Raw genomic sequence first — 15,003 nt, 5'->3', positions numbered from 1 at the left:
GAAATCAACAAGTCCCACTGAGGAGCAGGTCGCAGAGGGGAGCCGCAGAAGAAGCAAGACGCTCTTACCTCTTTTCTGTGAGAGCTGTGCGGCTGAAATGAAGAATCAGCTGATGAAGGGGGTCAGGCTTTGTCTCAGTCTCCTCTTCCTCTTCCTCCTCTTCCTCCAGGGATTTCTAATTATTGGACATAACATAAATCATGAGAAAAACCTTAGAATACACTATTGACAATATACTATTGATTCAGATCTTCGGTCTCAGAATTACAGGGAGCTTGACTTACTGATAAGTCGTCAATCATCTTGTCCTCAAATGAGTAACCCTCAGTCTCCAACCAGTTGCGTTTGTAGCCGTCCAAGAACATGTTGGTTGCCCTGTGCCTGTGAGAGGAGAAGTCATTGAGTTGTAATAGCTCATGTAAAGCCTTCTGATTTGTTTTATAGATAGTTTTTTATTGGATATGAAGGGAATCATTACGCAGGGACGTTGTACAGGGGCGTCATCCTGAAACAGGCCACCACCGCCCTGCGACGCTGTTTGGACAGCAGCTTGTGCCACACCATTTTCTTTGACTTGTAGGGATGCTCCGTCTAAAGCAAGAGATCAATGTCTACTGAACAAATCCTTCCTGAGAATGTGCCCTATTTTATTTTTTTGCAAAAGCTTAATAATGAATACACCTTGTATACAGTCATGTGTGTTTGCTTGCAGACCACATGTGCCTATACTCACCACCTCGATGTGGTAAAGGACAGAAGACACCTCTTGTACCCTTTTTACCACTTTCTCAGGGTCCTCGGCATCTTCAGCCTTTCCAGACATCTCCTTATAAAGAGACATCTGCCAGCGCATAGCCGGGTCCTCCACCTAAAACCAAAGGTCAAATATGTATAATGCGTGTTAAGATATTTACAAGGGAATTTGTATATTTATTTTTCTTCTTTAATATGTAAAATAATGAAAAAGGTGTACTCACCTTGCCTTGCAGATGCAGATTGTTGTGCAAGAACTCCCTCACCTCTTCATCCGTGTCTTTCTACAAGGAAGAGACCACGATTCACATTCACAACTTATTAGTTCACTCAAGACAATCATATATATCAAAAACAAACACTGACGCTGATATACTCTATAAATCTAAAGCACTTGATTCAATCTAAAAATGGAAAAATGTGCCAGTTTTTCCATGTTGGGACAAAATACGTTCAGCCAGTTGGTTTCAAACACATCATAGTACCAGTGAGTATCTGATTTTGGCAAGATTGATGAGCTCCTGGTCTGCAGGAGAGCACATGTTGAGGCCGATAGGAAGCATCTTCTTTAGTGCAGCTACGATAAGTGAGGTCTGCACAGAGTAGCGATCCCCCCGTCGCTTCTTCTTGGTACGCTCCTGCTCTGAGCCTCCAGACTAAAGAAAGAAAGAAAGAAAAGTTCAAATCGATCCATCACTTTTTGATTTACAAGCCCTTGCGCCTCAAAACGTCAAACATTTCGTCTTCAGAATTCTTTTTTTTTTTGGAGAATATTGAACAAAAGCAGTAATGACTGCCTCTAACACACAACATCACAGGAAATTGACACAATGGGATGACAAGAAAACAAATGCTAAGTAAGATTTTATGCACAATCACAACATGCTGATAACGTGAATCGACAGCGAAGTGAAAGTAATTATTCATCAGCTTAAATCAGACATTTTCTTGAAACCATCAACTCCTGGTGGGATATCAGGTGCTTCACTGCTGCGTCAGATACAGTCGTTACGCACAATGCAGCCTGGCTGTTAGTAGTGCAGTGGCTAGAACAGGGCACATTCTGTCCACTGGACAGCACAAGTCTATGGGGTCGGCTCCATCGCCCTGGAGCTCTTCTCACACACTCTTGTCCTGAGGCTGCCAATGCTCATTACTGACTGTTGTCTGGCCTCACAGCAACCCCTCTGCCCTCAGTGCAGTGTGGTCAAAACTGCTCTATGGGCAGAAAGCGGCATTGTAATGATCAGGTAACAGAAGCTTACCACAGTAATGCCCATTTGATAGCCAAGGAGAGGAGGTTTTCTTATTTATCTTACAGCAACTACGAAGTAAAACCATCAAAACAGTGATTATTCAATGATTGAACTATTTGATGGGGTCAATGAATTGAATGACATGGAGGGACGAGTCCAGTTAGTAAATATGATGGCTGGTGATGCCGAGCTTTCAGTTTCCACCCGATAAATGCTGCTGATGGACCAAGTGAATTGAATGGTGACAGCAAGGGATGGTATGGCTTGTGAAGACAAAGCCGATGATAATATTGAAAAGAGAAGAGTCTCCCAGCGCAGGAATCTTTTACCACAAGAGCTGAAAGAAATCCCAAGCGTCAATAACAACATTTCAACATCACAGATGGCACAGTAGCATGGCCTCCACAACTGTATCCGACAGGGACGATCTAAAGGCAAACTGTTTATTAATCAAAGAACAATAGGGTGATGGTGCTCGGCTGCAGGAGTGCACACTCCAAATTACAGACACAACTGCTCAACCGAGCGCCATGAAACCTCTCAGGCCACTACGATCTACAGCAAAGAGCTTTCATCAAGCCGCTCCAGACCCCTACTCACACACATACAAACACACACATAAAAACATGAGACTCACGTCACTAACACACGCACATTCACACTCTATATCACAAATATTTCCCACTTACAGAAAACATTCGTAAAATAAGCAGTTTCAACTAAATCTCCTTTAGGCAGTATGATCTCAACCACACAGTAGGTATGCATTATTGTAACATTGCTAAGTCTATTGTAGTCAATTCTTTACTGAGAGTAACTATGTGTTTATAACCCTGTTTGTATGTATGCATGTGTGTGTTTGAATATTGGGGTCTGTGTGTAAGAAGTGCGGTAGTCCATGGGAGAGCTTGATGAAATGCCTCCCAAGAGTCAGGGTGCCATGCGATCAGCACAGTGCTCGTGCACAAACACAGTCTAACCTCTCCATCTCCGGCCTAGTGGCCCAGCGTCCAACCCCGACACAGGATATAAGGAGAAAACACAGTTAGCGACACTCCTACTACTGCCTAAACACTATGTACTGCCACTTACATTGTTCTGGTAAAGACTGTTATACGTTATAGTAGCCTGAGAGGCAAGTCAGAAATATTTTTTATCAAAAAGATCAGATTTCTTTTTTACTTGCCTCTCAGGTCTTCCGTACGTTTACTCTAACATTACTAGAAAAGTATTATTATTTACCTAACGATCTTATTCATATCAACTTAAAGGAAAGAAAGATAATAACAGCTGAGAATAGATCAAGAGGGGTTTTAATTTTAAATGGTTTACCGCTTGGAATGGGTGGTGTTAGTGAAATACAAAATGATTAGAGTTTAGTTTCGTAATGTGTTACAACTCAAGATATGGAGTAAGTGAATAAAACATCTAATTAAGTAAAAGGTTATGTTTTTCTCTGCCATTTGTCTACTTGTCCACTCTCACCTTGCTCATCTTGCTCTTACTGTCAGCAGTCAGGAAGGACATGTTGTTGATCTCATTCATCACCACAAAGTTCTGCTCCTCCCTCTTAAAGTTCTATAATGAATAACACAAAGAAAAACGTTAGATGGAGAAGTAAAGACAAAAATCACAAAATATTTTTAAAAAGAACTCTTTCAGAAAAGACCACAGAAAACAGAACGACTCACATGGGATTTGGACCAGAAAATGAAGACCTCTCCCACCATCCTGAAAAGTTCCTCTGCATCTGGGTCTGGACAGGTCAACCATCTTGCCCTACAGACACAGCAACGACGTGAAGCACTGATACATCTTTTACAGTCAAATATGTGGTTTGATCCCCACATCAAGTACGCTAATAGTGTGTCCATCGAAGTCTTCTTAAAGAAGAACAATGCTCACTGATTGTAGTTCACTCAGGAGAATTGTGTCAACTAAATAATAAATTGTAATACAACAATATACAGCAATAATGTCATTGGTTAGTTCAGATACCTGTTGTTGTCCACGTAGCGGATGAGCAAGGGGTAGAGAGCATACAGGTCCCGACACAGTACAGCGAACTCATCTCGGATGGTCCCATTTTCACTGTCCAACTCTGTCTTTCCCTCCATGCGCAGCTGATCCTCCTCGGCCACGACCTTCCCTGAACGCTTCTTCAGCTTTTCCATGGTGGGGATGAAGTGGGATTTAAGCATCTCTGGCTTAGCCCTGCTGACAATGGGCTGGGAGAACACTGGACAAGAGGTAAACAGGAAGCAGCAGTAAGAGTCAGCGTAGCCTTCTCCAAATATGACATTTACAAAATTGGTTTTCTAAACTCTATAATGCATGTGCTGCTTGCATGAAAAGCAAAACTCACTATGAACCAAACCACAAAGGACTTGAAATAAGAACGTGGCCTCTCACTGATACTTGGAAGTTGCCTGACAAGCAACAGCATGGGTGGTAAAATCAGAGAAGTCCAATTGAGAACCATCCTTTTTTCCTAGAAGAGCATGACCCGCCCCACTCTGCCTCTGATTGGCTTACCATGATATTCTCACCCTAACCCTAACCAGTCCATCCAGCAAAGGCAACAAGTACTAGCCGGTCAGAGGCAGAGTAGGGAGGGTCATGCTTTTGCCATCCTAGGAAAAACTAATTTGCGTCCTCCACTATAGTGATGACGTCTCCCATCACCTGAAAGCCTTGTGGCTTATTCTGAAACTTCTGCTCACTGACCTGCCAATCTCTTCATCCAGGACGCCTCATCTATACCCAGGTTGTTAACCACAATCTTCATGATGCTACCCAGCAGCTGGTTAAGCTGCTCGGAGGTGATAGAGGTGCAGATCTGTCCCTCCTGCTCAGGGAAATTCTCTGGGCCCCTCTCCCACCAGCGTGGGAGATAGTTACACAACATGGGCAGGGTGATCTCAATCACATGGGGCATTTCTGTGTAGCGAGCCCCAGACTCAGCCAGGTCATGGATCTCCTTCAACAGGATCTCCAGCTCTGGGATGTCCGTGCACAGCTCCTCCACTTGGTTCGGAAGACCCAGAACTGAGGAGGGGGAGAGATGAAATAAAAGGTAAGGAAAAAATGCATCATTAACATATTCTAATAATCTGAAGATTGTTAGGGTAATGTAGTGCGAAGACGAGGGAAGAATGCTAAAAACCCACTGGTTCTCTCTCTGGGAGTCTTGGTGGTGTAAACAGAAAACATGTTGAACTCATTCAGTGAAGGCTCGAGGAAGGCAACTGGCATGGCAGCTGCTAAATGGGCCAAACACTCGCCAAGAGCTGGTCGCTGTCTGCACAGAAGAAACAAACAACAAAAACTTCATGAAGTGTACATAAAAGCAAGTAAAAATCAATGCATAATCAATCTATAAGAAGCACACATTAAAGGCTGCGCAGTGTTTCGTATGGTGTACAAACTTCTAATTTGAGGCTGTATAAATTAAATGAACTTGATAGTCAAATCCAATATAAATGCAAATTGTTGAAGGAATTGTTGTTTTTCGACTTCCTTGGATCCAAAGGTCTCTACTCACTTCTCTACATGTGGAGTCTTCACTGTGCCCAAAGAGTAGATACTGCACATTAAACGGTAGCAGGATATCTGCAAGTCGTCCACTGAGGATGTAGAGAAGAGAAGCATTAGCTTTGAGTCACTGAGTCGAGAGAAGTGATGAAGCGGTAATTCAAAAGAAGAGAAGCACTTCACTCACACATGACGTCGTCTCCAAACTGGTGCTGGGCGATGTGGTCGAACAGTGAAGTGAGGACTGGCAGCAGGGCATTGGTGGTGTAGTTGATGTTCTGGGACACACCCTTAACCTACAGGAGCACACACAAATACAGACATCAGCTCACAAGGAAGGTTAAACAGGGGGGAAAACAGAGCAGTATGGTGCTGCCTCTGACCTGGTTTCGACTGGACACTTTGCCCAGTTTCAGATTCTCAACCATCTTTTCTATGTCATCTGCAGCACTCTCAAAGAACTGGCGCAGGACAGCCTTAACAATCTCAGGGCCTGATTTCATAACAGTCCTAGAAAAGGAGGACACACAAGTAAAAACAAAATAAATATATACATATATGTATGTATTCCTGTTGTGCTGAGGATATGATATGAATACATTGTGAGTTACCTGGCGTCCAGTGATCGTGAGAGGATGTGAAGACAGTTTACAACTGCACCTGCATCTGTTCCTGAAAACAGTACAGCAAAGATGTGTTGTCAGAGCTGTCCTACTGTACAAATCCACTTTCTATAACACCTCAATTTATTGTAAAGGACAGATATATTCATAATAAGAGAAGTAAATCTTAGAAGCACTAGATTAAAAACAGAAAACAGGACATACAGTTACAGTAAAGCATGTTAAACAACAGTGACCAAACTCAAAATTACATTAAAACCATGTTTTGTTCTAATCACAGATACTGTCATTACATAACTGAGACAACTTAAAGGGGACACATTATGAAAAACTCACTTTTTCAGTGCTTGTGCACAGTAATATATTTGGGTATCTGGAGGGCCTAGTAACCTACAAACTGTGAAATAAGACAACCCAGTCTGTTTATTGTGGGCTGCCTGTCAGAAAACAAGCCATTTACATGTGGCTCCTCTTCCTATGTATCTGCACCGACGGCTTGAGAACTACATTTGCTCACATCCCAATCAGAGCAGACTGGACTTTTTTGGGAGGGGGGCTTAAAGAAACAGGCACTAAAATTAAGCATTTCAGACAAAGGTATATATATATATATTACTATATATATATATATATATATATATATATATATATATATATATATATATATAACTATATAACTATATATATATATATATATTATAATTAATATTATATTATATATTATATATTATATATTATATAATATATTATATTATATATATATATTATTTTTCTCATACTGTCTGTCTAAATATATATATATATATATATATATATATATATATATATATATAGTTATATATATTATATATTATAATTAATATTATGTTATATTATATATATATATTATTTTTCTCATACTGTCTGTCTAAATATATATATATGTATATATATATATATATATATATATATATATATATTTAGACAGACAGTATGAGAAAAATAATGTGTTTTTGAACATTAAAGCTTCTAGTACAAACCGATAATTATTATTATTATGTTTAATAAAAATGAACCTGAACATGAGCATAATATGTCCCCTTTAAACACGTAACTATGGAACAGTTGAACATTATATTGCTATACTTTGCAGTTTGACTGCAGTGGTCGATCAGTTACAGTGGTGAACTTTGACCATCATGTACAATGTGATACTTGAGAGCCGAGCTAAAGGGCGCAGGCTCAGTGTGAAATGCTAGCCAGCGTCTACTGACCTGGTTACATAAGAGTGACGGACTATTAGAGACGCATGGTTGTGAAGGGGGATGAGAATGAGGATGAAGCATAGACTGCCTCATATAGGCCAGCTGAGAAAACCATGCATATTGCATTTCCCCACACACAAACTGGTATTTATAATAGAAGAGAGAGAAGTACTTCACACCAGGCACACACACAGTTGTATAGAAATAGCTGCAGGTGATATGGTGGACATGAAATATAAGATAATGTAATCTTAAAGTAAAATATTGTTTAGCTTGTATTACAATTTCCCTGATATTGTGTTATTAGTTTTGTAATCTACACAGCTTTCTGTAAAATGTCAATCTAAAGCAACCGAGCAATCATCTCCCTGTTAATGAACGTTTAGTTTTGTCCTGAATTGTGAAGCACTTTGTAAAGTCTGTTTCAATATGAGCTCTATAAATGAATCATTGCTCATCTCTGATGTTTAATAATGATGATTGAGATATCGCCACAATGATGGTTTGCAGATACATGTGATACATTAATGGTAATGGTGCTATAAATAGCCACAGCCCTTTATAACAGCTGTTCTGATGCTGTTGGATAAACTTGGTTAAATTGCACTTCTTTGTTGTTGTTCTCATTAACAGGTCTAACACATGGTGGAGGAGCACAGGTTATGATATGCAAACAAATGTTTAAGGGCGTCTCTATATCCATGCATGGCTAACCATAACCGTGGGAGTGTAAATGAGGCTCATGCACGAGCATCCAGCTCCACAACAATTGAGCGTAATAAATCAGTGTGGGTTTATAAATCGACAAAAAAATTGCATATTTCAGTATTTGTGCGCACACAGAGTTTAAGTCGTGAATCTTCACAGAGTTTTATGCATCTGGCCCCCGGTTGCAGGAAATATCAAAGCCAAGCAGAAGTTGAGCTTCAGTAAGAAGAAATGAGTGAAGAGTGCTTTGGAGGATAGAATCTGTGCAGATTAGTAATAAATGTGAAAGTAGGAAGAAAGATCTGGAGAAATAAAGAGAAATTAGACAGGAAAACAGATACAAAGGGACAGAGATGGTTACAGGGCATAATGCCACCATGCAGATTCCTTACCAAAGAGAGATACTCTGTGCCTCACCAAAGCAGCCAATTTACAGAAGATACTGAGGTAGGAGGATAAAAGAGGAAGGGGAGAGGGAGGGAGAACGGTACAGGGAAACAGGGCAGGAAAGAGGTTTGAGGTGACACAGAAAGCAAAAGGGAGATCAAGGTAATTGACTGGATATTGCACAATAGGAGAAAGATGGAGAGACATGGAAGAGGGAGAGGACCGACATAGTCACACAAAAGTGCTGTAAGAAGGGAAGGGTCGATGGGAAAGAGTTTAAGTCACATCATTCAGAGAAGAAACCAGTCTTTTTAATAACCTTTTCTAAACTGTCACTGCACATACCTCGCAATCATCTCCTTCTCCTTGTTGGAGGAATGCCCTCCACTACCCAACACTTTAGCAGGAGTGGAGAGGAAGTAAAGGCAGTGGTTCTTGAAGTACTGATTTACCAGGGGCAAGAGGATCTATTAAAAAACAAAAACAACCCAAGATTAAATATTTATTACAGAAAATAACAACTTCTTCAGAAACACACCATGGTGCCACTAAACAGGCTCCACGTCCCTAAGTTCATTAAGGGCAGCAGGCGAGCGTGGAGGCGTCTCCAAACCAGCATTTTTGGAAAGAATCTTGTATCTTAAGTGTATTTCACCAGAGCTGAATCCCTACAAAGGTGAGGATCTGTACAGCGTTCATACAGCATGACACAGCTCACCTTGGCAAAGAATTTGATCTCCTGTTCATGTGGTGATTTCTCCACTCTACCACTGCTAACCACAGCCTCTGTTAAAAAACAGAATTAAAAATTCAGTAAATGGTGCGCAATAAAAGTTCCCAAAAACGCCCATTAGAAGTCAGTACCAAGGTGAGCGATGAACTCCTGGGCGATGTCCATCCATTTAAGAAGCTTCTGGAGGAAGCCGTAGGCAAAACGCTTCTCAATGGAGGAAATGTCCTGCTCCATGTCCTTCAGTCCCCTGAGGATGGAGAGAAGACGGAAATTGTAAAATGCTCCAAATATTATTTATACAGTATATATTTTACTTTTCTTTACCATTTTCATAATTTGCTGTGTATCCTTGAGGCCATTTTCCACCCTGTTAATTTATAGTTTCTTGCCTTCCAAAATAAAATAAAAAAGACTTTTCCTTTGACACCATTTTCAGGAACATTTTTGGTAGGAACTCAAAGGAGTAAAGTAAGGTGAGCATTAACTTTTTTTCCCCCATTGTTCATGATGTTAATCCGTTTGTTACACTCTTAAAGCTCCACCAAATTAAGATAATTTATGATAAAGTCATCAAAAAAAACATATTCATATAGTTATAAAAGTTCTGTTTATGTGCCGGAGGTTAGCTAGCTAAATCTGGATCGCTAAGCTAAGTCAAACTTAGCTCAAAATGTTCCACAATGTTAGGTCGATAAACCAAGTAAAACTACATCCATAAGGTTTATTATCTGAGTGCCTGAGATTGGAACATATGTTTTCCTGACAGTTAAACATGTCACTCTTCTTATATAATGCAGAAAACTTGACAAATAAATCTCAATCGCCAAAAGAAAATCTGAGTCCGAATTGTTGCTGCATAACAGGAATGACCCAACTATCAGAGGAAACACTAATGTTACACTGAGAACTTCCTGCTCACCTTGTCACAGAATATCCATTGAGCTGGAGGAACTTGAGCATGTCCTGGGCCTTCTCCCTGTCCCTGGCCTTCTCCTTAGCCGTCAGGGTGTCATAAGGCACAAGCAAAGGATGGGTGCCAGCGCCTAACAGAAGTCAGTTTTGGACTCAACCGACTGCAAAATAGCCACAACCACTAGAAACAAACTTCTCAGATAAGAATGTGAAATAGAAAACCACTCTTACCCTTGGACTGTAGCTCCAACTTCTTCTTCCTGCCCCAGGTGTTGTGATAGTTCTCAGCCAGCTGCTCGGCCATAGACTGGACGGTGAGGATAAGAAAAGGAAATTGTCAGGCTCCTTACAAGTGTCGAAGCAAAACATGAGACCGATCAGTGCTGTGACAGAAAGATACACACCTGCAGCTCTCTGGACAGGGCCATTCCTACGATATCTATTGGCTGAGGGTTGTAGCCGTGACTGGGATCATAAGTGGCCTGAAGACAGAAGACACACCATGCAGAGAAATTATTCTCCATGTGAGGATTCAGGAGGTTCCCACTAAAACAATAACTGCTTTAATGTTCCCATTGTTTCACCCAGCTGAGTATTTGTAAATATTGAGTCACAAAAGACCAGTAAGAGATCCATCATTGCTTTTGTGTTCCCTTGTGTAAGAACCATCCTTTCCAAATAGGAAACACAGCATCAAACATTATTACCGAGTGTTTGTTACTCCTTTCTCTTGTACCTGAGCAGTTTGGGAGATCTTGCGTGTGACAGCCTTCTTCTCGACTTCCACCTCCCCGTCCCTGGCTTTATCCAAGGTCCACTCCCAGGCCAGCATGGCTTTCATGGATTCTTTGATGGGCCAACGATAAATCTCCTTGTCCTGAGAACCAGAGAGAACAGGACATAAAAATGAACAGGGGGCCTGTAAAGAGTATACTTTATTGTGAATGTCTTAAGATCTTAAACACATGGAATTACACATTAAAAAAAGTTCATGGCTCAGGAATACTGCTTTAATCTGATCTGAAACTACATTTAGGACAATAAAAACACTTTGTACCTGTGTGCAGATTATTAGGATTGAGACTGGACAGAAGGTTTCTACTCATTACCTTTTCAGAGAACGTTTTGTATGGCCGCAGCATTGGGTGAGTCTTAGCATTCTCATCCAACACCTCTCCGTAGGTCCAGTTGTTCTGAATCTGAAAATTGATTTAACCATTGAGATAATTATTACGGAGTACAACCGATTCCAAAAACAAACAAACAGGGACTTCATTTATATCTAATGATTTACAATTTTCACAACTGACCTTTTCAAAGGCCCATTTGTCATGAGTGTGCTCTGCGTACTTGTTGATGAAGGCGTCCAGCCTCTCTGGTATGATGGTGCTGTGAATAAATTAACTCCTATTTAGTGTGAGGTTATGAATTCAACAACATTCAATCGCTGTCATATGTGTTTGTTTGTTTTAGTTTGGTCCCTCGTTGTTTTATATTGTTATATCTATTATTACTCAATTGATTTATATTGTGTGTGTGTGTGAAACACTTTGTAACTGTGTTTTAAAAAGTGCTAAATAAAGCTTTGTTAACAGCCTAAAAAACAAGTTCAAATATCCAATTACAACTGATGATTGGCGAGTTCCTCATTACATGCAGAATCTAAACAAGCATCTTCCAAAGCATCAAGAAGAACAGAATGTGAAGTCACGTGTCCAAATTAAATGGATGTATTAATGTTTTGCTGTTGTTATATTTATAGCACCATTGTGCATTAAAGAACATTAAGTATTGATTTCAGTGTGAACTGTTTATGTACGGTCTTGTATTGTTCTGCTCACTTGGTGGTCTCCACTGGTTTGGGATCAAAATTGCCTTCAGCATCCACAGAGGCCTTCTTCTCAGTGTGAGAGGAGTAGGTGGCATCCACATAGTCAGGCGGGATGGCTCCTGCTATAGCACAGAGGCAGGGCATGGCGATCTTGAAGAGCTCGGCATCATATTTCTAGAGTTCGGATGACATCAGAGAAGTCAGGTTGATGATGCCACAAGCTTTGAACCTGTGTAATCATACAGTTTAAACACTGTGGGTGTGAGATTCATCTCTCACCTTGTGTGCCAAAGATTCAAAGATTCCCCAAAAGAGTTTACGAGAAAGATGTAGCTCCTCCTCTGAGGTCACCCCGAAATTCCCCCATCCGTTAGGCAAGCAGTAGTACTTCCAACAACGCTCATAGTGATTGGTCAACAGCTGAAACAATTCAATCACAAAAGAAAAGTTTTAATAAAAAAGATAAGATCTGTATATAACAATGCAATTATCGCTGTAATGTAATCCATGCAAAACACGGATTGGTTAGATTGTGTGTGTTACATTCATTTAGATTTCTGTTCAATATAATTGTAACCCTGTTATAAAATAAAATATAACAAATACAACAAATTAAATCGCAGGCTAACCTTGAGTGGCATCTTTGCATATTCGTTGAGGATGGGCACATCAAATACCAGTCGTCTGAGCAGATGCTGCAGCATGGAGGGTCGAAGGTACCTGTAAATATCATAAAAACGCTAAAAATGAGGAATGCACATGTTTCACATGGGATATTATTTATTTTATACACTTTCGGGGTCCTGTATAGTGTGATGCAGGAATGAGTTAGCATTTCAGCACATCCATAAAATACGTCACTAAATATTGCTTTCGTGAATTTCTGAAGCTTCTATGCGTCTTAAAAATGGTGGCTGTTAACAAGTGGCCTAATGAGACAACTAAACGCCATCACAAGTCCGCCTTTGGCTTATTGGTGGTGACGTGAAGCCATGCGACCTAGTGTAGATATTTTATTATCTAACGTTATCTTTTTACTTCTGGCGATTGCATTCATACTTCAAGAATGAAAAAAGTTCTGTTTATTTGTTAAGATTATCCCGGCGAACAAAACGTGTAAGTATCCTAAACGTTTATTGTCCACAGAGCTTATTTTCTGCAATAATCCAAAATCCAAAAGGAAAAATCCCACCGAGTTTTTGAAGCAGTGCGATGCTAACCTCCGGGTCAGCCTACAAAAATACGCTATCCCTGCACCACTCTATTACTGAGCCATGAGTTGCAAACTAAAATCAATAAATATGTATTATTACAATCATTCGGATGCTTAATTATCTTTAACATGTGTCTGAATAGAGAGACTGGGTTTAGTACTGACTTGCAGAGCGACATGAGGCACTCCTCTATGACGTCCCTCTGAGCCTTGGTTAAGGCTCGGCCGCGGGACAAGCGATAGATGGTGTGGAGCATGGAGTCGATCATGATGGCCCGGTGGTCCGTCCCAGCATACAGGGGGGCACACTTGGTGAGCAGAGGCAGAACAGCCGAACAGAGGTAGCGGTTCAGTGCTAAGGCCATTTCAGTCGTGCTGAATGCCAACTATAATCAGAGAGGAAGACAGAAAAAACATTTGTAGCAGTGCAGTACTTTGGAGACAGATGGATAGTGACTCACATCAACATACAGATTCCTGACATAGTTGACATTTCTTTTGTCTGTCCTTTCCTACTCACTGTGTCCAAAGAGGCTGCAGCTCTCATGTCAGGCAGGAAGCCAACCTCCAACACGTGAAGCAAGAAGTCCTGGTTGTCAATACCGTACACTCTATCGAGGAACAGCACCATGGAGGCCTTGTGGTCTGGTACAAAACTGGCTGACATCTTAGGCTCAATAATCTGACCATCTGTGGTTTGGACAAAATAAATCATATATGCGGGATGATGCCAAAATAAGTTCAACTATTGTACACTTCCATGATTCTGACTCAGTGACTAACCTTTGCCGTAGGCAGGAATCTGCACGGATAAGCTGATGACTCCCACCAGGTCCTCTATGGGCACCAGAGACCTCAGGATGGCCCTGATTCTCAGAGCTTCACCCTTGCCTGCTTGGATCAGCTGTAGATATGAACATTTAAGACATACTGTATGAGACTGACTACTGCTCTTCAACCACATACTGAGCCATCATGCCTGGAGGCTTAAGATAAATCAATATTGTGAAAAGCCGTTATACTAACATGCATCTCAGGAGCGCAGCGACCCAGCAGATCAATGAGGGCTGAGTAGAAGGACATGATGGCATTTCCCAGATGGACACGGTTCTCCTCGTGCTGTTCCTCACCACCAAACCTGCCAATCAAGAAAACCAGTTTTTTTTATTGGCTTTGACTAGCAGAGCTTAAAAACAAACAAGCCAATAAACAAATTCACCATTAATTTCTTTTAGATTGTTATTTGTATGTGTAAATACAAACTGAAAGGTGAATGAGCCTGTATCACACCTACTGCGCCATCACTTACATGAAGCGTCTGTCTTTTTTCACCGTGGGTCCATCTCTTGCTGGATCTTCTGAGATCTTGATGGCCTCCTCCATGGCAGCCAGCAGACCGTTCCCGCCCTCTCCTCGCAGGGCTGGGCCGAAGCACTCGGGCCGACGAATGAGAAGACGCACCACAACGTTAGCGTTCTCCTCCACGCTCTCTCCTGTAAGGTACAGGTGTGCAAAAGTTAGTGACAGTTACTTTCAACACAAAATAACAAGGTAATCCTCATAGCAGAGGGTGCTGACCGTTAACAAAGACAGCAAAGCGGAGGAAATCCAGGTATCTCTCTCCTCCACAGGGGTTCCAGCCGATGTCAGGGTAGCCCTTAGAAAGGAGCATTGGACACATCTGCAGACCGCAGCCAGCCAGGTATGTCACCACCTACACCGCCATGTGAGGAGACACCAAGAGAGATTATAAGATATCAAGTCCACTGTACCCTTTCATGTGTATTTTTCTTTCTTGTCATTTTCTTT

At 41.1% G+C, this 15,003-nt stretch overlaps 1 protein-coding gene across 5 annotated transcripts in view; it reads right to left on the bottom strand.

The window, feature by feature from the left end:
* Positions 1 to 15,003, bottom strand: part of ryr1b (ryanodine receptor 1b (skeletal)) — a 75,520-nt gene that overhangs the window by 24,689 nt on the left and 35,828 nt on the right. For 4 of the 5 annotated variants that reach the window (XM_029446539.1, XM_029446540.1, XM_029446541.1 and 1 more), the window contains exons 44-78: positions 14,773 to 14,908; positions 14,504 to 14,687; positions 14,221 to 14,332; positions 13,978 to 14,098; positions 13,715 to 13,884; positions 13,360 to 13,580; positions 12,611 to 12,701; positions 12,261 to 12,401; positions 11,992 to 12,155; positions 11,461 to 11,539; positions 11,260 to 11,349; positions 10,887 to 11,027; positions 10,555 to 10,632; positions 10,382 to 10,457; positions 10,158 to 10,281; positions 9,370 to 9,485; positions 9,224 to 9,291; positions 8,851 to 8,972; positions 8,511 to 8,560; positions 6,155 to 6,215; positions 5,927 to 6,053; positions 5,731 to 5,839; positions 5,554 to 5,635; positions 5,180 to 5,310; positions 4,737 to 5,057; positions 4,008 to 4,248; positions 3,701 to 3,788; positions 3,495 to 3,587; positions 2,990 to 3,004; positions 1,239 to 1,409; positions 978 to 1,037; positions 734 to 868; positions 479 to 591; positions 285 to 381; positions 69 to 175 (exon numbers count right to left, since the gene is read on the bottom strand). In XM_029446539.1, coding sequence (XP_029302399.1) covers positions 69 to 175; positions 285 to 381; positions 479 to 591; positions 734 to 868; positions 978 to 1,037; positions 1,239 to 1,409; positions 2,990 to 3,004; positions 3,495 to 3,587; positions 3,701 to 3,788; positions 4,008 to 4,248; positions 4,737 to 5,057; positions 5,180 to 5,310; positions 5,554 to 5,635; positions 5,731 to 5,839; positions 5,927 to 6,053; positions 6,155 to 6,215; positions 8,511 to 8,560; positions 8,851 to 8,972; positions 9,224 to 9,291; positions 9,370 to 9,485; positions 10,158 to 10,281; positions 10,382 to 10,457; positions 10,555 to 10,632; positions 10,887 to 11,027; positions 11,260 to 11,349; positions 11,461 to 11,539; positions 11,992 to 12,155; positions 12,261 to 12,401; positions 12,611 to 12,701; positions 13,360 to 13,580; positions 13,715 to 13,884; positions 13,978 to 14,098; positions 14,221 to 14,332; positions 14,504 to 14,687; positions 14,773 to 14,908 — 4,235 coding nt within the window. The remainder of the gene's footprint in view (positions 1 to 68; positions 176 to 284; positions 382 to 478; positions 592 to 733; positions 869 to 977; positions 1,038 to 1,238; positions 1,410 to 2,989; positions 3,005 to 3,494; positions 3,588 to 3,700; positions 3,789 to 4,007; positions 4,249 to 4,736; positions 5,058 to 5,179; positions 5,311 to 5,553; positions 5,636 to 5,730; positions 5,840 to 5,926; positions 6,054 to 6,154; positions 6,216 to 8,510; positions 8,561 to 8,850; positions 8,973 to 9,223; positions 9,292 to 9,369; positions 9,486 to 10,157; positions 10,282 to 10,381; positions 10,458 to 10,554; positions 10,633 to 10,886; positions 11,028 to 11,259; positions 11,350 to 11,460; positions 11,540 to 11,991; positions 12,156 to 12,260; positions 12,402 to 12,610; positions 12,702 to 13,359; positions 13,581 to 13,714; positions 13,885 to 13,977; positions 14,099 to 14,220; positions 14,333 to 14,503; positions 14,688 to 14,772; positions 14,909 to 15,003) is intronic. The other variant, XM_029446543.1, reaches the window with a different exon arrangement.

This window comes from Cottoperca gobio, chromosome 13, assembly GCF_900634415.1.
Source record: "Cottoperca gobio chromosome 13, fCotGob3.1, whole genome shotgun sequence".
Classification (NCBI taxonomy): Eukaryota; Metazoa; Chordata; class Actinopteri; order Perciformes; family Bovichtidae; genus Cottoperca; species Cottoperca gobio.
Note: the sequence above shows the minus strand (reverse complement) of the source record. Positions and strands in the feature narration are given on the sequence as shown.